The 22,593-nt window shown below is 37.1% G+C and overlaps 1 protein-coding gene across 3 annotated transcripts in view; it reads left to right on the top strand.

Annotated features, from left to right (window-relative positions):
• MAGE (necdin, MAGE family member) overlaps positions 1-22,593 on the top strand; it is a 224,698-nt gene that overhangs the window by 116,715 nt on the left and 85,390 nt on the right. For all 3 annotated transcript variants that reach the window (XM_090371627.1, XM_090371626.1, XM_090371628.1), the window contains exon 7: positions 4,993-5,075. In XM_090371627.1, the coding sequence (XP_090227753.1) occupies positions 4,993-5,075 (83 nt within the window). The remainder of the gene's footprint in view (positions 1-4,992; positions 5,076-22,593) is intronic.

Genomic DNA, 22,593 nt, shown 5'->3' with positions numbered 1-22,593 from the left:
TGAACATGCTGATATGGAAAACAATCATCCAATAAATCCAAAAAAGCCTTGCTAGTGTGTGAGTGACCAACCCACAAATTCCAGTCCGTATCTGGGAAATTAAAATCCCCCATTATAAGACTCTCTGATTTACTGGCCCACTCTATTTCCCTGTACAGTTTCTTATTATACTCATCAGAGTCATTAGGCCTATAGCACACTCCTACTCTCAATTTTGATCTCCCAATGCTTATGTCACACAAACTGATTCGACACTGCACTGTCCAGCGATGTCGACTGGCTTCACTTCCTTGGATTTTATGTGTTTCTTAACTAATAGCATAACCCCTCCTCCCTTCCTATCCTGTCTATCCTTTCTGTAGATGTTGTACTCCCCAAATTCCAGTTCTGCATTCCTTACAGCTGTGTGACACCACGCCTCTGATATTCCAACAATATCCGACTTTGATGCTTTGAGCAATATCTCACATCCAACAATATCCCAACAGTATCCGCCTTTGATGCTTTGAGCAATACCTCAAATTCATCAAATTCATTTACCATCAAATTTAGTTTTGAAACCACAACCACCGAATACCTTTGGTGCTTGTGATTTCATAAAAAAAATACATATACATTTGATGCTTGGTTAAAATATGCATATGATAATGATAAAGGAAAGAAATTCAGTATAGCAAACGTCAAGAGCTGTGAAGCATTACTAACCACATTTGTGGAAACATAATTTAATACAAATTAAGAATATGCCACTCGTATGGCAAGCCACATGATTGCTCTGCCTTCAACCGTATGTAAAACCAGTATGTAAAAATCCAGTAAAACCAGTATGTAACTATAGCAACAAATAAATTAAGAGAAAGAATGTGATCTTAAAATAACTTAGAAAGAATTAATAAAAATACCAAATAATATAAATTTCCAAAAATGCAACCCTTGATGGCGCCACATCCAAATTATATTTAAATTTAGAGATAAATGAGCTGTATACCTATAAAATTTACATAGGATACAAATAACTAATAATAGTAATAGTGGCAAATGATGCAACAAATGTGAACCTGGTCAAAACAATTAACAATTTATGCACATCCAACGTGCCACCATTCTTCCTCAGTTTGAATTTATGCCCCCTCATGTATGTAGTTTGAGGAAGAGGAAGGATTCCATCGCACTGATCTTACTTAATCCATTCAAAGCCTTAAACACCTCAATCAAATCTCCTGGTAGGTACCTATCTCCTGAAGCCTTTCATGGTAAGAGCAACCTTTTGCTCCCCTCAGCAATATGTTCTCTGCACCCATTCCAACAGATCCACGTATTTCCTAAACTGAGTCTTCCAGACTTATATATACTCTATAAATCTGGAAGCCTCATAGTCCTTGGAGAATGTAATGGATATAGATGCAAAATATTCGCTCAGTATTTTGCATCTACGTTCATCTTCAGCATTAATCCATTCGTATGTAGTGGGCCAGTGTGATTGCATCAGTAGTGGCATTAGAGCCAAGAAAGCAAGCTTATACAGCATCAGCAGAAAAAAAAAAAAAAACACTTCCCATTTCACCTATTCATTCCCTCCAATAGTTTGTCTAGTTCCTCCTAGAATTTATTTAAGCTATCAGCTTCCACAACAACAGATGGAAGTTTATTCTGGCAATCAACCACTCACTGGCTAAAGGCAAAATTCTGTACATCACTTCTGCAACTGTTCTTCCTAAATTTAAATTTATGCCCCCTCACCTGCATAGTGTGAGCAAGAGAAAGAATCCCATTAGCATTGAACTTTCTCGATCCATTTAAAGCCTTAAACACCTCAATCAGATCACCTTTCAGGTGCCTAGTCTCCAGATGCTGCAGTTTGCAGATCTGAAGGCTTTCTTGGTAAGACACCTCCTCCTTTGTTATACTCTCCAATGTCGTTGCCCTTCTCTGTACTTATTCCAGCGATCAATCACTTGTTGGCTAATGGTGCAAATTCTTCTGTGTGCCAATTCTGCAATTATTCTACCTCAATTTGAATTTATGCCCCTCATGTTCGTAACATGAGGAAGAATCCCAACATACTTGTTTCAGTATCTCTACATCTCTCCTAAAATGAGGCCTCCAGACCTGTATGCAGTACCTCCTTATCCCTAAAAAAATTCCTGTATATTATTGACAAAACCCCATGAGCTGATTGGCAACCTGTCTGCACTGCTCGGAGAACTTCATATCTCACAGGTCTTTTTCATTTTCCACTAGCCTGAGTGGAGTTCCACACAGAGTACCACACGTTACCTTGAGGTTACTGATACACATATGCAGTAGTTTGCATTTGTTAATGTTAAAATTTCAATTGCCATTTCTCAGACCATCTACTTAATGTTTCTAGATCCTATTGCAGTGGCATACCATTATTACTGGCATTAACCACCCTTCCAACCTTTGAATCATTTCCAAACTTCAACATTAACCCTGCTCTGCCTTCATCAGTATCAGTGATAAATATAGAAAACAACAATGGGCCCAATACCGAAACCTGTGGAACTCCACCACGAAGAGCAGTATCCATTGATTTATCACTCTCTATATTCTCCTACTCAACCATACCTTTGTCCATAGCAGCAACTTCCCCTTAATGGCACACTGCTCCAATTTGTACAGCAGTCTTTTATGTGAAACTATATCAAAAGCTTTCTGAAATCCAATGACATCAAAATTATTTTTTGCATCCAGTTCCTTTGTAACCATATTGTAGTATCTAATCATATTAGTCAGACAAGATTTCCCCTTAACAAACCCATTCTATGTCTGAAGTATAACTGCAGTCTTGTCTAGATGGTTCTGCATTATTTCTTTAACCGGTGACTCCATTATTTTCCCTGGAACAGAAGTTAAACTAAATAAAATAAAATAAAGTGCAGCCATTATCAACCCACTGCAGGATGGAAGCCTCCTCAACAGTTCATGCTGAGGGAAATGGACCGTAATCTGCCACGCTGGTCCAGTGCGGGTTGGCAGATCAACCGTATTCAGCAGTCAGGGGCTTGATCCCCAGTCTACTCAAAGAGCGTGTGCTACTCCACTCCCGACCCTGACCACTCGGCTACGGATAGATACTGTAATTATTTGTGTCACCCTTGGATCCCTGTTTGTGAATTGGGAATACATTCACATATCTTCAGTCCTTAGGGGGACCTCTCCCTATTTAATTTCAACATTACTTACTGCATACTTACATACTTGGAGTAAATTATGTCAGCCACATACATAACCACCGCTTTCCAGTACTCAATTAGTTGACAGAGGCTACATACAGTAGCCAAAAGCTCCTATGTTATGTTCTTTTCTAATGCTAAATTTAATATATGTTATCTCTTAAACCTGTGTCTTTTGTCAGTTTCCATTTTATGGTTTACTGTGTATACTCTTTCACTTGGTCGGTGCAAGCAAGAATATATCCAACTCCTGACCTCACGGGGTTCTTCAGTCAAGCTAACCCAAGGGGCTTGCATCTGGTGAGTATGGGCTTGACAAACCCAGGGTTCTGAGCTGGATATCATCATTCTTCTCTTTCTTGGTGATTCCTCTCTCTCTCTCTCTCTCTCTCTCTCTCTCTCTCTCTCTCTCTCTCTCTCTCTCTCAGGGTAACTCAGGAAATTTTTTTGGCTGGTGCAGCATAAGCTCAGGCTTCCTTGCATCATATAGCTAATAATAATAATAAGCACAGATGGATGATTTAAGCAAGCATTTGAAGAAAGAGGACTTTCTCTGGAAGAAAAATCTAAGAGAAGAGAGGTTAGCATGGAAGGAAAAGGTGAATGGAAGTCTGATAGAATTTAGGATTAATATATACTACCATTTGCAGTGGCAAAACAATCTTTCAAGAATAAACTGTCGTTGATTACACAGAAGAAGATAATAATGACATATATCTGGTCAGTGGCACTATATGCAGCAGAGACATGAATTCTTACAAAGAGAGACTTCAAGGCCTTCAAGATGTGGTGCTGGCGCAGGATGGAAAAAATTAAATGGACTGAAAAAGTGTCAAATGTGGAAGTATTAAGATGTGTCCAATAACAAAGGAAAATTCTATGCAGAATAGACTCAAATGGGTGGGCCACATGATTCAACATGGGGTTTGCTTCTGGGTGCTTTGGAGGGGACACTAGAGGGAAAATACCCTAGGGGAAGACCAAAAAATACCTTCATCGCGATGTTGCTGGATGAAGCAGAACTTGGAAATTTTGTGCAACTAAAACAAATGGCACAGGATAGACAAGGTGGAGACAGCTTTTGACTGGTCACATGAATCATGTGACCAGTCAAAAAACTGAATTACTGATGATGATATACTACCATAGCAACCTGTATATATTCACTGGTTATAACAGATCTAGATATGATGATGACATATTATAAAGTATTATTTTTGATGTTAATGCATCCGTACTTTTATTTTTAATAATTGTTGATATAATATTAATTAATATAATTTTAATAACTATGCAATAAGTGGTGTTAGTGTAATTACCACTACCCACTAGTGCTGTACTGAAAGTTAGACACTGCTTTGTTTGTAAATGATGGGGTGAACAAATCATACCCTGGACAAGGTTAAGACAGTAGTAAAGGACATTGCTCTTAAAAATTACATCAGTAGCAAAATTTATTCAGTGCTATAGTAAATTCTGCAAAGAAAAAATATGGCATTCCTTATTTTTTATTTGCATTATTGTTTAGTAATATATTAAAATTGAGTGCATATACCCTATCCACAGCGCTTTTACCGTGAATATATGTTATCATTGTTGGACTGTAGATGTTTCTAGTAGCAGTGTGGTTAATAAATAACATTCCAGTAATTTGAAATAAAGTGGAAGCATATAGTAGTGCTTTTCTACTCACAGTGAAAGAATAATCTCAGGTCAGGAAATGTAAATTTTTTTAAGAAAATTACAGCAAAGGGTGGTAGGATGCATATCACAGTTGGTTTATTTTCCACCACAGCTCAAGTTACCAATATGCTGAAATTGGCTTGTTAACGATCATTTTAACAACAATCTTTATGGAACAGTCACCTATGCGTGAAGGTAAGAGATCATTTAAATTTATATATATATATATATATATTTTTTTTTTATTATTATTATTATTATTTATTTATTTATTTATTATTATTTTTTAATTAATTTTTTTTTTTTTTTTGTCCACTTGGATTAATTTTCAGGATTAAATTGTATTTCCTTCTTCCATAAGAGTAGGTTTTCCCTTAATTGAATATGAGACCAGTCTTCTAGCATGATATAAATCATTTTTTTTTTTTTTGTTTTGTTTTTTTTTTAATTTTTCTGTTGGTTTTTAGTGTAATTTTATTTTTTTTATTTTCTCTGAATCTAACAAAGAACAAAATTTGCCCCCATTTTTCAGATTTTTTTTTGTTATTCAGCTTCCCTGTCATACTTGGACAAAATGTCTAGGTTACACTTCTCTATTAATGTGAGCAAATGATTTGTGATGAATTTTAACTCCATTATTTAACATGTATATGACAGGCAATTCTGATTGTTAGTTTTAAAAATGTACTGGTTTTGTAATGGCAATTTTTTTACCATGTCGGACTCTAAGTGGTTGCTGAGGCTCATTTTTACGTCCAGACATTTAGAAGCATATAATGTGATTACATGTATATCCTATTGAATATATTTTCTGCTCAATAAGTACAGTATTAGTAAAGGATAGCGAATGCTTAAATTAATCTGCGATGGCTTACTTAGGCAGCGTGGTTAATATTTAGGTTGAATTGTTAAATTGAATAAAATTAAAAGGGGGGGAAGTAGGTAAGTGTTGACTGAGTTAAAATAGGTGCAAGGAAACAAAAGCATACACATCCAATCCTTGGTTGTCATTGAAGTAAAGAAGCAAAAGAATAATTGAAAACTAAATAGGTGAATACGGTGAAGCCAATAGTCATTACGGGGACGTTCGTTGGTTAAAACGTCTTCAGTTGGCAATGTGTCGAGAATGAACGCACATGGTATTTAAGAAATAAATTATACTCTTGTCATGCTTTTTTTTTTTTTTGACATGTGGGAACTTTAATTGCGAGAGGTTCCAAATTGGGGAAAGATTAAAGGGGAGTTTGGAATTTATAATTTTAAGGTTTGAGTGGTGCCGGTACAATTCAATAGCTAGGGCTTCATATTGAAGTATTCTGTAGCTGGATTTTAGTTTAATGATGGAAATGGCAGAGTCAATGAGGGGGGGGGGGGTTGTGGGTCTGGGCATGAATTGTAAGTTCTGTAACAAATTGGTTAGACATGAGACTATGGAAATGATAGTATGCACGGGTGTTGGATGTTTTTGATGAGTCAAATTTGGTAGTGGTACTTCCGATGTAACATGTATTACAGTTTGGTTGACAATTAATGAGTTATATTATATTATTGAGGTCGTTTGTAGGATAATTGTGTGTGTCTTTATAGGTACTGAAGAAGGATCCTAATTTGTTGTAGGTGGAAAAAACAAGGGAGATATCAGTGTCGTTAAATAGATGGCGGAACTGTCCTACAAATTCATTGTGATAAGGGAGGACTATGTGGATGTTTGTTTTATTGTTGTCTTTGGTTGGATTGTTAAGTTTAATTTTATTTTTAGCAATGGAGATTGTGTTTAAAATAAGTTGGTGGGGGTAACCTCTGGATATAAATTTGTCGGTGAGATATTAGATTTCATTGTAAATGTTTTAAACACCAAGGATTGGATGTGTATGCTTCTGTTTCCTTGCGCCTATTTTAACTCAGTCAACACTTATCTACTTTCCCCCCCTTTTAATTTTATTCAATTTAACAATTCAACCTAAATATTAACCACGCTGCCTAAGTAAGCCATCGCATCGCAGATTAATTCAAGGTGAGTACCGCTTTCTAAGCATTCGCTATCCTTTACTAGTCTACAAAGGGTACTAGGAAAGTTTTGCAATATGACGCAACATTGAATCACAGGAAGCTGCTTGTTGCTGCATGTTGAGACATGTTCATACGTGCATAGTAGCTGCCGCGCCAAGTCGATGGGCTCAGTTATTCGTTAGTAGTGAGAGTGTAAAGTGCTTGCAATGGCATTGTGGTCACGAAATGAGATAAGGACAGTTTTGCGGTATAATTTCGTGCGTGGTTTAACCATAGACCAGTGCTTAGAAGAAATGACTCTTGCACTAGATGATGATTGTCCACATCGTACAATGATATTCAGGTGGTATAGAGAATTCCAAAGGGGAAATTTCACTCTGGAGGATTCTGAGAGGCCGGGAAGGCCACGAACGTCAGTTACGGAGGAAAACGTTACTGCTGTGAGGAAAATGCTTGACGAAAACAGGCGAGTGACCTACCAACAGATAGAGGATACTTTGGGCCTAAATGCACCAGCAATTCGTTCGATTCTGCAAGATCATTTGCACGTGAAGAAACTTTGTTCTCTCTGGGTGCCGCATCAACTGACTGAAGAGCAGATGACACGACTTGTGACTTGGTGCCGGGAGATGTTAAAAAAGTTTGATAAGGGACAATCTCGGTATGTGAACAACATCGTGACAGGTGACGAGACTTGGCTGTACTATTACGATCTGCCGACCAAGGCTCAAAACAAAGTTTGGGTCTTTGATGATGACGACACACTCGTAATTGTCAGAAAATCCCGATCTGTAAAGAAGAAAATGATAGCTGTATTTTTCAAATCGAATGGAATTGTGGAACGTGTCGTTTTGGACACGCAGAAGACAGTCACAGCTAAGTGGTATACTGAACAATGCCTGCCTAAAGTCATTGGATCTATGAAGAACCTGCGGCCAAAGTCAAGAATGGACACCTGGTACCTCCATCACGATAATGCTCCAGCTCACTGCGCCAAAGCCTGCACCGAATATTTGACCACGACAGGACTGAAACTTCTCGAGCACCCTCCCTACAGTCCAGACCTTGCTCCCTGTGACTTTGCACTGTTCCCACATGTGAAAATGAAGCTAAAAGGGAGGCAGTTTTCCAGTGATGAGGACCTTCTATGGGCTTGGGACAACGAGTGTGCTTTACTCCCTAGTGAAACTTGGCAGAACTGGTTTAAAGATTGGTTTCGGAGGATGGAGAGGTGTATTGAATGTAGAGGAAATTACTTTGAAAAAATTAAATAAACAAAGCTGTATTGCAAAACTTTCCTAGTACCCTTTGTATTAACATGATACTTGGAGATCTCTAAAACTTTGCATAAGTACAGTACACAAAAAATTATATTTATAATGGTGGTAATTAAAAGAAAAAAAAAACAGGTTTTATTTGTAGCCTTTTGACGCGAATAACGTCTATGCTATGCCTCTCAGGCTGTCACGAAAAGTGAAACGTCTAACTGCTGTTATATCTCTGAAACTAATAGACAATAGTATAAACAATGTATACTTATTTTTTCGGGTATATAATGCCATAGACGAATATGCAAGAAAAAATTAGAAATTTTGATATTTAATATAATTTTTTTCCAAAAAAACTAAAAAGTTCACATTTTGGTCATTTGCCATTGCGCCTTGGTTATTTTCACTCTCAAAAATTTTTAAAATATGATAAATAGACATAAACAGTAAGTGACAAAATTGTTCAGTAGGAAACATAGTTTTTACATCTATAAATAGTTTTGATGTAGCTCTTATTGTTCCCGAGTAATAGCGATGCAAAGTTGAGAGAGTTGAAAAATTCAAGCATTTTCAAGTTTGTTTTCGCAATATCTTGAAAACTATAAATGTTAGACAAAAACAGTAAGCAACAAAATTGTGCCCTTTGAGAGCTCTACAAGAATATATAACTAGATTTCAAATCTTGTTTTTAAGTTTTCTAGACTCACTAAAGTAACTACTTTGTTCAGTTACTTCGCATTTGTCAAGCAGTGCAGTTGTGTTTCATTTAGTTAAGTTGTGACGATGCCGAAAGTTACATCAACTAAACGTGTTCAAATATTTCGACAAAATCACAAATCTAACGTTGAAAAGCAAGCACCAAAGTCTGCGGTGGAACGCAAGAGAGAGTTGTTGTTGTTGGAATGGGGTTTATTGGCGCAAGGGCTGCTATGGCCAAAATGTGCCACAAGAGAGAGAGAGAGAGAGAGAGAGAGAGTCATCTAGATTAACATTTCTGTCCAATTTCGCTTTTTCTTTCACAATATAACTTTGAATACTGGGCTGTAGATTTTGGCATGCGTTTTACTTATTGTGTGCAGTGATGCAACAAGTGCAGTGACACAAGTTGCATACAATTGAGCAACAAAATTGTTGCCATTTGAGAGCTCGACAAGGATATATAACTAGATTTCAAATCGGGTTTTTAGTTTTCGAGAGTTGAACAACTCGTTAAAGTAACTACTTTGTTCAATTACTTTGCATTTGTCGAACAGTGCAGTTGTGTTTCCTTTAGTTAAGTTGTAACGATGCCAAAAGTTACATCAACTAAACGTGTTCAAAGATTTCGACAAAATCACAAATCTAACATTGAAAAGCAAGCACCAAAGTCGGTGGCGGAATGCAAGAGAGAGAGAGAGAGAGAGAGAGAGAGAGAGAGAGAGAGAGAGAGAGAGAGAGAGGGCCTTAAGTGTAAACGTAAGCAAGATCAATTAGAGGCAGGTATCCGGCCATCGACATTGAAAGGAACAATGCAAACATGCAACAATAAAGGTTACCACAAACCTTTATTGTTTGTGGTAACCTTTATTGTTGAAATGGTAACCTTTATCAATGAAAATACCGAATAAAATAAAACTGATTTTATTAAGCTTAAATTGTATTTTTTCATTTCACATGATGCTATTTGTGGATCAACCTTTGGCTCCACGGAGCCAATGTCAAATTTTTTTTTTTTTTTTTTTTTTTTATCCAAGTATCGACGAAATCAAAAATATGAACATTAATTGCAAAAAATGAATGTTAAACATTCATAAATACTGCATTTCAAACCATGTGTATAGCTATACAATACAGTGCACCACATCATGATATTAATCCTTTCCAGTGACATCATCGTATTGTAATATTGTAATGTGAACCCAGTAACACATTATTTTTTAGTTATTCGTTCCAAGACTTTGGAATTTGAAATTTTCGCTATATAACTAAACTATTTATGTCTCTGAAAGGTCATTTTTATAATATAAATTGTATTAGTTACCGATTCAAATCATTAAAATGCATTACACTTTCATTGTTATATGTTCTGTTATAAGAATCAATTTTGAATGCCTTTGTGATATTTTTCTAAAGCACATTTCTGGAGGTCATGTGCATAAAACATTAAAAATAATTTGCAGTTTCCGGTTTATTGGGCTTTTCTGGAATCTAGGAAAGTTTATCGCCAGCAATTTGCCGCTGCGTCAGTTTATAGCATAAACGATTTACCGTTGCGTCAGTTTATCGCATTTTACCGTCTAGAAGCAATGAGATGTGTTTGGTCAAATCATAAAAAGTTATTTTTCATTTAAGTTTTTGCCTTAATCTATGATTAGCATATTTTTGGAATTCTATGAACTGTGAGGAAATAGTACGGAAATAAAAAAAAAACACATGTATGGAAATATGTAATTTAGTAGGTAGATTATGTATTTTAATAGTTACATGTATCACAAAAATAGTAAAAAATCCATTATTTGAACAATATAACAATTGGTTAATTTTAAACTAAACTAATTATAACATTATGTATGTCATAGTACACTGCAAAAATTCAAAATGAATGTTTATGCAATCTTCAGAATCAGTCACATTGGGATAATTAATTACTTAAAAACTGTAATATTTACAACACAGTATGTACATTATTAATAAGAAATATTATGCGCTATACCTCTTAAATAATCAACAATATCACCCCATTCATCGTATGCACTAACAAGCCTTTTAATTCGTTCATCACAATCGCGATACTTCTTTTTTTTGTTGCCTGGATCACTTCCACTTAAATATTGTTCAATGCGCATTTCGTTAATACTTTGTTCTTTTTTAATGCAATCGATAAATTTCCAAATGTTGGGATGTTGAGCAGCGACTTGTTCCTCAAATCCTCTATGCCATCCTTCAACAGAATTATTCGTTCTTGGTAATCCTTCAAGAACAAGCTGGCGTACTTTCCACATTTCATGGGAATACTTTGGTGGTCGACGAAGATGTCGTCTGGTTGGGCGTCCAATCCATGTATCCTCAAAATAATCAACAACTTCTTGCGATTCTGGAGGAAAAACACCATTTTCACACAAATATTCAAAAACGACCGTCATAATTGGAAGGGGCACAAATGCAATTGCTGCCAAAATTTGCATATTTAAAGCAAAATTAGCATCAGTTTCATAACGTTGTTTCAATCCATTATTCTGAATGGAACGAAAAATACATTGTGAAAAGTGGAAAAAACAACCCCGTTGCGAAGCGTCAGGAAAAATTCTTCTGCAAGCATTCATCATCGCCGTCTCAAAATCTATAGTTATTGATTGCGGGGACATAGCCAGTTCCAATACTTTCAGCTGCTGTAGTAGAGATACATACGTTTCCTCAGACTTGTTAGGCAATAATGCATAAACTAATCGAAGCAATATTTTGTCCTTGAATCCATGTATCGTATACAGCTGATAAAAAAGTAAGGGAACAGTTTTTAAAGTCCCATCGGCATACCAGTGTTCACTTCACGCTGACAACTGCAAATTTCTTTTCGTACTGAAAATTAACATACGATTGTCCTCGGGTCCAGAATCAAATTGTAGAGACAATTCTCCATTGCATGATGTTTTATATTCTTCTGTAAAAACTGTCTCTACGATGCGTTGGAAGAACTGGGCCATCAAAATTTCGACTTCTTATATTTCGGATTGTTCGTTCATTGTATCTACACTTGGAAACTTAGGATCTGCTGCTTGGCTATAGATTCTCGAAAATTTGAAATAATACTATGAGGTGTATTATTTGTTGTTTCTGCATAAGTTCGAATGGTATCAAGAAGTTGTGCTGCCTCAACTCCTGCTGCATCTCCACAATGATTGTGCTCCTTCCATGTTTTAATGATGGTGTTATCTACCGTAGTAACAATTTCGGTTTTCCTTTTTCTGATTTCAAAAATTCCACCGACATGATGCATTCACAAACTCAAAAAGATGAAAAATAAACTCAAAATAAGAAAATGTTGTGATTGCAAGAGATTATAAATATATAACTACCTCCCTAATTGGCATGCCCTACCCCCACTCCACTAAAACATGCTACTTAAGTTAAAGGAATTAAGTAGGTATCTACCTAATTCCAATTTTGGAAAATAACAGGCAATTAAATTAAAGCACCTGCAATGGTATGTATTTCTAGGAAATGTATACCTAGCATATAACTTCCATTTTTAACTGCACTTAATTCTTAAATAACATCTATAGAAAAGCCTTATTTTCAATTTAAAATGACCAATAAATTTATATAAATTATATGTGGATTGCCTGGCAATAAAATATGCTAGCGATCATTTGTAGGCTATAAATTGTTTATAAACTTAAATTTTCTTAAACTTTCGTCGATAAACTTTCCTAGACTAAGTCTAGGAAAGTTTATCGCCCGCAATTCACCGTCAGCAGTTTATCGCATAAACAATTTATAGCCTAAAAATATCGCCAGGCAATACATATAATTTATATAAATTTATTTTTAACTTAAGTAGCATGTTTTAGGGGAGTGGGGGTAGGGCATGCCGATTAGGAAGGTACTTATATATTTATAATCTCTTACAAAAAAAAAAATTCCACCTACACGATGCTGCTGGTGGAATTTTTGAAATCAGAAAAAGGAAAACCGAAATTGTGCTTTAGTGGACATTTGTTTTATAAAGACAGGCAAATTGAAACAAAAATTCATTGGAAGTGTCAAAATTACCGAAAAACCAAATGTGCCGCTTGAGTTACTATGGTAGATAACACCGTCGTTAAAACATGGAAGGAGCACAATCATTGTGGAGACACAGCAGGAGTTGAGGCAGCACAACTTCTTGATACCATTCGAACTTATGCAGAAACAACAAATAATACACCTCATAGTATTATTTCAAATTTTCGAGACTCTATAGCCAAGCAGCAGACCTTAAGTTACCAAGTGTAGATACAATGAAACGAACAATCCAAAATATAAGAAATCGAAATTTTGATGGGCTAGTTCTTCCAACGCATCATAGAGACATAGTTTTTACAGAAGAATATAAAACATCATGCAATGGAGAATTGTTTCTACAATTTGATTCTGGACCCGAGGACAATTGTATGTTAATTTTCAGTACGAAAAGAAATTTGCAGTTGTTAACGTGAAGTGAACACTGGTATGCCGATGGGACTTTAAAAACTGTTCCTTTACTTTTTTATCAGCTGTATACGATACATGGATTCAAAGACAAAATATCGCTTCGATTAGTTTATGCATTATTGCCTAACAAGTCTGAAGAAACGTATGTATCCCTACTACAGCAGCTGAAAGTATTGGAACTGGCTATGTCCCCGCAATCAATAACTATAGATTTTGAGACGGCGATGATGAATGCTTGCAGAAGAATTTTTCCTGACGCTTCGCAACGGGGTTGTTTTTTCCACTTTTCACAATGTATTTTTCGTTCCATTCAGAATAATGGATTGAAACAACGTTATGAAACTGATGCTAATTTTGCTTTAAATATAGGCGTCTCCGTAGCCAGGTGGGAAGGAGCGGCAGTGCGTAGCACACGCTTCTTGATTAGACCGGGGTTCGAGCCCGTCACTACCAAATGCGGAGGATGCGGAAAGGTCAGGGAATGACCATCGCATATTCCCGGAGTAATATGGCCGTAGTTGCTAATGCTCCTAAAAACCAAATAACAGAAAATAAATAACAGCTTTAAATATGCAAATTTTGGCAGCAATTGCATTTGTGCCCCTTCCAATTATGACGGTCGTTTTTGAACATTTGTGTGAAAATGGTGTTTTTCCTCCAGAATCGCAAGAAGTTGTTGATTATTTTGAGGATACATGGATTGGATGCCCAACCAGACGACATCTTCGTCGACCACCAAAGTATTCCCATGAAATGTGGAAAGTACGCCAGCTTGTTCTTGAAGGATTACCAAGAACGAATAATTCTGTTGAAGGATGGCATAAAGGATTTGAGGAACAAGTCGCTGCTCATCATCCCAACATTTGGAAATTTATCGATTGCATTAAAAAAGAACAAAGTATTAACGAAATGCGCATTGAACAGTATTTAAGTGGAAGTGATCCAGGCAACAAAAAAAAAGAAGTATCGCGATTGTGATGAACGAATTAAAAGGCTTGTTAGTGCATACGATAAATGGGGTGATATTGTTGATTATTTAAGAGGTATAGCGCATAATATTTCTTATTAATAATGTACATACTGTGTTGTAAATATTACAGTTTCTTAATTAATTATCCCAACGTGACTGATTCTGAAGATTGCATAAACATTCATTTTGAATTTTTGCAGAGTACTATGACATACATAATGTTATAATTAGTTTAGTTTACAATTAACCAATTTTTGTATTGTTCAAATAATGGATTTTTTACTATTTTTGTGATACATGTAACTATTAAAATACATAATCTACCTATTAAATTACATATTTCCATAAGTTTTTTTTTTTTTTTTTTTCGTAAAAAAAAAAGTACTAATTCCTCACAGTTCATAGAATTCCAAAAATATGTTAATCATAGCTTAAGGTAGAAACTTAAATAAAAAATAACTTTTTATGATTTGACCAAACACATCTCATTGCTTCTAGACGGTAAAATGCGATAAACTGACGCAGCGGTAAATTGCTGGCGGTAAATTTTCTGGACACCGCTTTTCTGTTAGTGCAATCAGTTATAAACTGGTAGTAAACTCGATGTTATTGCCTTTGCTAAAATACCAGTAGCTGTAATTGTGTGGATTTTTACGTTATTATTATTGTGAAATATGTTTCTCTTTCACTGCAATCTTCAATCATATAAAAAACATAAATAAATTTTCACAATCTTCTCTTCATTCATAGCGGTTTTTTTTTTTTTTTTTTTAAAGCTTTGTAAACTTGTTACTCTGTGTGAATCATGTTAGTTGCAATCTCACTTGCACATATTGTGTTAGTTAGTTTCAATTTGTGTGTGAAAAATGCTTATGCATGCTATCGTGAAATTTATAAAGAAAAGAGATTATCTTTGATTAGCTTGGAAAAAAAATGCCTCTTGAAGCATTTCTGAAGAAGATGACTCCTTGTGCAACAAACCAACGAGTGCCGACCCAACAACGAGCGATCAAAGAGTGTGCATTTAGTCGATGATGATGAAGAATAAACATTCTTTAACATTTTTATAAATATCACTCATATCAGTGATATTTTTGAATAATCTCTTGGTCTGGCTCGAATTATTCAGATGCTTCATTAGGGCTGTATTGAGGCTTGGGGTGTCTAAGAAGGCAGCTGAATGCTGCTGTATTCAGCTGCCTCCTATATTCTAAAAAAAAAATATTCATTTCAAGTTATAATATACTTGCTTGGGGTATTGCTGGATTGACAGGTGGTAATTTCACTGAACTGCCTCCTGCTACTCAATGCTGTTGGCAGTTGATATAGGGAACAGTACTAAAATATGATTCTTATCGAAAACTCCTTTTTTTCAATGATACCAAATTGCAGCCTGAAATGTCCAAATAATATGATTGCATTGAGTTTTTCATCTGTATGCACATTTACTGGAAGTAGCACAGTTGTTTGGATTAATCCAGGTAAATGGAATAATCCAAATTTATATCCCTCAATAAAAATGTAGGTAAGGAAAAAATGTAGGTAATGTTTTTCCTTACCTACATTTTTACTGTGCTTTGAGGAATCCAAAGCACAGTGTCTGCTGACTCAAATGTTTGTCATAACAAAAGGAATTTGTTCCTGTTTTCAAGTGAATTTTAAGACTTATTTGAATTATGGACCTAAAAAATTTTCCTCCTTTTAAGCAATTTTTCACAGGCTGAATGATGCAATCTGAGCTGGGCCTGAAATTTAAAAAGAGTGAATTTGACTAAATGCACTAATTTCTATAAGATGATGATGATATCAGTTTATTATGACCTTACTGAAAGGTTGACCTTATAGAAAGGTTTTACTGTAATAGAAATGTACTGTTGTGTGCTTCAAAAATAGGTATGCACATCAGGTATGTCCGAAAAATAAAGCAGTTTTATCTCATGTCTAATCATGCATTATATGAATTTGTCTAGAAAATTAGGGTTTCCATCATTAGCCCTATAAGCAATATATATATTCATATAGCTATATACAGGGTGTCTCAAAAATATTGGTACAAACATTTAGGGGAGGTAGGTAACATCTAAAGGAATGTGAATCGCATAGGAACCCATAACCGGAAACGTCACCGTAAGTCGCCGCACAAAGAGCATGCATCGATATACGAACTGTGAGCTGGCAGACATGCACCTAGTGTATGGATTAGCAGAGAGCAATGGACGAGCCGCTCAACAAATTTATGGAGAACGATTCCCAGGCAGACATGTACCGGACCACCGTTTGTTTGCACGTGCGCATTTTGTGCGATTATAGGTCATTTAGAGGTAACAGGAGTAGTGCGGGCAGACCACGTTCAATGCGAACTCCCGCCATGGAAGAAAGTGTGTTCAATGCCGTCCAGAATAATCCTACTACCAGCGCATGTGCCGTTGCCTCTGCCTTAGGAGTGTCTCATTGCAGTGTACAGCAATGACAAAATTCTGGACAATGACCTAAAAGACTCCTCTGAAAATGAAGCTAGAGTGCTCAGGGAGAAAGCCCCTGTTAATGAGGAAAATTGTAACGAACTGGATAGCTGGCCTCCTGGCCCCCTCAGTATTAAGAAGGGCAGGAAAGGAAAAAATCAAGAAACTATAGAAATTCCAGAGATGCAACAAAAGACAGAAGAAGAACTAAAACTAGACTACCTAACAAATTTGACTGACCCTATCAAACAAGCAAAGGAAACCAGAGTGTATCTAGAAGAATATATGCACAAGCAAACCAACAGGATTACTTCTGCAATTAGGCTGCAGATAGTGAACTGTTGGTCACTGCTTGAGTAGCGCCTGATTGAATTAAACACAGAGAACCAAGTGTTAAAATCAAAATTAGAGGTTACAACTGAGGAGAAGAACAACTATAAAACAATGAACACACTAACCTATGCCCAATGTGCAAAGGTTAATGGCAAACAGGACATAACTAAAGCAAAACAAATAGCTACTAAGCAACCTAATATAAACAAGGAAAGCAACATGTTATTCTGAAAGCAAAAAGTGACTCTACCCATAAAACCAGTGAGGCAGTTAAGGACACAGTGGTAACAAAGCTAAGGCCTCATCTGAGAGAAATAAAGATAAACAAAATGCGGAAAATCAGGAATAATGGAGTCCTGATCGAGGTAGCAAGCAAAGAAGATCTAAGAAAAATAGAAAACCATCCTGAAATTGAAAAACTGGGCTTTCTCCCTGAAAAACCAAAAGGGAAAAACCCTAATATTATAATCTTTGATGTACCTGTGTCAGTAATAGAAAAAGAATTCATGATGGATATCTACTTCAAAAACTTTAACAATGAAATGACAATAGATGAATTTGCTGCTGAATTCCTGCTGAAAAGAACAACAAAAAACAAAAGGAATGGACAACTCAACATAATTGCAGAAATTACACCAAAAATTTGGAAGGTATTGCAGGGACAACAGAGAATCTATGCTGGCTGGACCAGTCATAGATTTAGAGAACATTTCCTTATCCAAAGTTGCTTTAACTGCCATAAATATGATCACATTGCCAGAGACTGCACTCAGAAAGAACCCGTCTGTGGTCACTGTGCAGTCACTGGCCACGATTACAAAAATTGCAAAAATAAGTCTCAGCAGCCAAAATGTGCTACCTGCAAGGCAGCACGGTTGACTGACTATACACATAGTATCAGGGATGATAAATGCCCCAGTTATAAAAAAATGGCAAAACTTATACAATCTAGGACCAACTATGGGCCAGATTGAAAACATAAATGTGACTAGGGCTCTAAATCTTGTCCAATTGAATGCGCAAAGAGCAAGAGCCGTTGTAGATCAGATCAAACTCAAATTGGAAGAAAATAATATAGATATCTTGGTACTCCAGGAGCCCTACGCACATATGGGTAGAGTTCAAGGATACCCAAGAGACTATAAAATAATAGAATACACCTCAGGTGTCCCTTCCACAGCAATAGTAGTTAAAAATACTGACCTTACAGTCACAAAGGTGGGTCACCTCTGCTGCCCAGTGGGAGTGTGTGCCCATATTACCAGTGCTGTAGGACAGTTTTACATTATTTCACTATATTCCAGACCAGGTGAAGATATAAATCCAACTATTGAATACCTACAAGTAGTCACAAACTTGCTACCTACTGCAAATATCATAGTGTGTGCTGATGTCAACTGCCGGTCAGCCTTATGGCATAGCCGTACAGAAGACAGAGCAGGCACACACAACGGCCAGATACTTTCCGACTATATAGCCACCTCACCCTTTCAAGTGCTAAACCAACCAAATAACCTCCCAACTTTTAGCAGTACCATGTGGGAGAGTGACATTGATATCACTCTTGCCACCAATTCAATAGCTTATAAAATCACAGACTGGTGTGTCCAGCCAGCCTGGACCACATCAGATCACAGAGCCATTTCCTTCAAACTAAACAGGCAATTACAAACAACCCAACACTCTCTGTTGGATATCAAAAGGTATAACCTTAAAAAGGCAAACTGGCAGATTTTTGCAGAACATACAGCAGCTGAGCTGCAAAAACAGGAAAATGAGTGGTCTAGATCAGGCAACTGTAGCCCGGACGAGCAAGCACTGACTATGACAAACATTTTAACAAAAACAGCAACCCTGGCTATCCCACGGAAAAAACCGAGGAAGCAGACAGTTCCCTGGTGGTGCCCCAAACTGATTATACTCAGAAGTAGGGTACACCAGGCACGGAGACATTTTCAAAGAGCCAGAACATCTTGGTCACAAAATGAGGTGGATGCACTGAGAGATTCTTATAAAACTCTCAGGAATCAGTATACAGCCCTCATAAGCGATACGAAAAAGGAATGCTGGAAGCACTTGGTGGGAACTACTGGAAAATAACCCTTGGGGAGTTGTCTACAGAATAGTGACCAACAAGCTGCCAAGAGGAGATGTCTTAGAAACTACTGTCAAACCAGATGGAACCCCAACCCTGTGTTGGGTGGATTCTGTAAATAACATCCTAGACAGTATCATTCAGACTGAAACTGGAAATCATTCCCCCACCCAGCTCGACATTATAAAAGAAAACACTGAATATGACAATGCCAATATTGAACCTCTGTTCACTATACAAGACTTAGAAATAGCACTATCTAAAACCAAAAACAATAAATGCCCAGGTTTTGACCTCTTAGAGGTTGAGATTATCAAAAAATTAGCGGAAATAGCACCAGATAAATTAATAGCACTATATAATAACTGTGTGACAGAAGGTATATTCCCAAAAATATGGAAACAAGCTGTGTTAAGGTTAATCCTGAAAAACCCTGAAAAACTCCCTACTGATCCCAAATCATATAGACCAATAGCCCTACTCCCTGTACTAGGGAAAATATACGAAAGATTAATATACAGCAGATTAGCTCAATATTACACAGAAGCAGGCTTGCATTCCAACAATCAGTATGGTTTTAAGCAGGGAAATTCTACGGAGGATGCCATGCACCACCTACTGACAACAGTTAAAAACACAGAGGAGAAATATATGCTGGCAATCTCCATTGACTTTGCTGGGGCATTTGACTCACTGTGGTGGCCTAGTGTCCTTAGGAGACTTCGCCAGGCAAATGCCCCACAAAACCTCTATAAGGTAATAAACAGCTACCTTACAGACAGAAGTGTCTCAGTACGCACAAGGTTCCAGGAATTGACATGCCCTGTGAATAAAGGCTGCCCGCAGGGATCAATCCTTGGCCCTTTCTTTTGGAACATTGTTCTGGATGAATTTCTGGCCTTGGATCTGGGTCCCGTGGAAAGCCTGGCCTTTGCAGATGACATGATTTTCCTTGTAAAAGGCAACTCACGAGTGGTTGTAGAGCAAAGATCAAATGCCGCTCTCTTGCAGCTGCAGGAGTGGGCACAAATGCACATGCTCAAAATATCGCCTGAAAAAACCAAACAAATACTTCTAAAAGGTAATTTGGACATAAGATGACGTCCACAAATCAAAATTAACACAATCACCATAAAAATGGTAACAGAACTAAAATATCTTAGAGTGGTCTTTGATTCAAAATTAACTTTTTACCCCCATTTGATCTATTTGGCGAAGAAAGTGCAAAATTATGCAGGTATGATTGCCAGGATCAGTCGAGCAGACTGGGGACTCAAAAGAAAGACCCTGGCAATCATATACCGTGCAATGTTCCTACCTATTATCACCTATGGAGCCGGTGCGTGGTTCATCCGCTCGGCCATAGTAAGAAATAGGAATAAATTAGAATCGATACAAAGGACAATACTACTCACTATTACCAGAGCATGTCGCACAGTAAGCACACCTGCACTACAGTTGCTGGCCGGAACTCTCCCACTTTGCCTGGAAGTAGCCAAAAGAGGCTTATATTATAGATTTAAAAAGGGCATACCCACAGAATTTCTGGGGATAGCCCTTGATACAACCAAAACCTTTAATGATGAAAGAAAAAGAATAGCCACAAAGCTCCATGAGCAATGGCAAACAAAGTGGGAGCAGGAAACCAGAGGTCTGGTCACCAAACGGTTTCTGCCACTGGTGTCAATGGTTAGCCCAAAGCTACCTAAGTGGTATACCCCTGGACTTTTTACATTTATATTGACAGGGCACGGCTCCCTAAAGGCGAAACTAACCTCCTTAGGCCTGACCGGTGACCCAAACTGCACCTGTGGCGAAAGTGAAGACTGGGCACACATTCTCTATGAATGTATAATATATGACACCCCCAGAACAGAGCTAATAGCACAGATTGGTCCCCTTCCCAGGGGAGAAGAACATCTGTTCATCATAGAAGAGCAAAATTATAAAGCTTTTACATCTTTCACACAGAAAGTTTTCGAAATGCGCAGAGCAATGCAAAGAATGGCAATTCAGCCCCCCCAGCAATTAAACAATAATCAATAGTGAAATTGCCCAAGTTTCCCACCACGCCCAGATGATGACTTAAAAACTGTTAGGATAGCAGTATTCTGCACCCTGACAGAAACCTGACATAACAAAACTCCCCATGACTACCATGCCATGTGTAGGAACCTGGGGCCCCAAACCAATGTAGGGGAGGGGGATGGGAATGCATGCAGAGAAAGTGAATGGGAATGAGCAAAAGAGCAAATGTAATTGGCCGAAAGAATACAAAGTTAAAAATAACTTACATTACTTTATATACATTGTACCAACAAACATTTACAAACCACATAAACACTAGCACTGCATTCTCCCCTGGCCTGCAAAAAAAAAAAAAAAAAAACCTTGTAGTTAGGCCTGCACCACAACTGAAGAATAACAGTAAGTTGCGGTGCCCAGAGAGTGCAGTGCAGAAAGAAAGAGTCAAATAAATGAGATGAGAGCTAGAAGAATGAATAAAAGTGTAAGCGTGAGAGAAAAGAACACAAACCACAAATGCTAAGTTAAGTACACACTAACCCTAGTTTTAATTAGTATTTAAATTTACGCTACCCATCATTGCATCCTGGTGTGTGAGAAAAAGATGAATGAGTTGAGTGAAATAAAAATAAATAAATAAATAAGAAAAAAAAATATATATATATACTGTATATATATATATACATATAAAAAAAAAATTATAAAATAAGAAAAAAGTAAAAAAAAAAAAAAAAAAATTATAAAATAAGAAAAAAGTATAAAAAAAAAAAAAAAAGAATGCAAGTAGAGTGAGAATGCACATTATGAATGAAGTAAATGTGTGTGTCTCCCCCCCCCTCACCTGGTAGGTTCCCCACTGCCAGCTAACATATCCCACCTCCAGAGCGGGATGGGCAGCTGGACCTTCATACCGGATTCGACACTCCTTGGACATGACACCGACGAAGACATTCTGCGGCTTTGCTGCCAACACGCCATTGGCGATCCGAACTGGGTACTCTAACCTGGTTCCATTTTAAACCCCATCCCCAGGCAGGGAATGGAGAAGACGGATCTCTGTCTCCTCTCCTCCCTGCCTACCCCACATATTTCGCCTAGTGGGGCTCGTCTCCACTGACCTCTTTGGGGATGCCTACTCTATCCGTCCCTATTCTTCTATCTGTTTCCTCCCCAGTCTTCAATCTCCCCCCCCCTCTCTCTCACTAAATCGACCGAGTACACCCCTTAACAATTCCGCCAAATTATAACCAACGTCTAAATTCTACCGGTTTTGTGCAAATCTCTAAGATATCTAACACTATCAGCTTTTATCTAGCGTTACGTGTCTAAATTTAATAACATCAAAATTTTGCCCGACCTATTTGGCCTTTAACACATCTCT

This window comes from Mastigoproctus giganteus, chromosome 4, assembly GCF_048544385.1.
Source record: "Mastigoproctus giganteus isolate SK-2022 chromosome 4, ASM4854438v1, whole genome shotgun sequence".
Lineage (NCBI taxonomy): Eukaryota > Metazoa > Arthropoda > Arachnida > Uropygi > Thelyphonidae > Mastigoproctus > Mastigoproctus giganteus.
The sequence above is the reverse complement of the archived record's forward strand: the minus strand, read 5'-3'. Positions and strand labels throughout refer to the sequence as shown.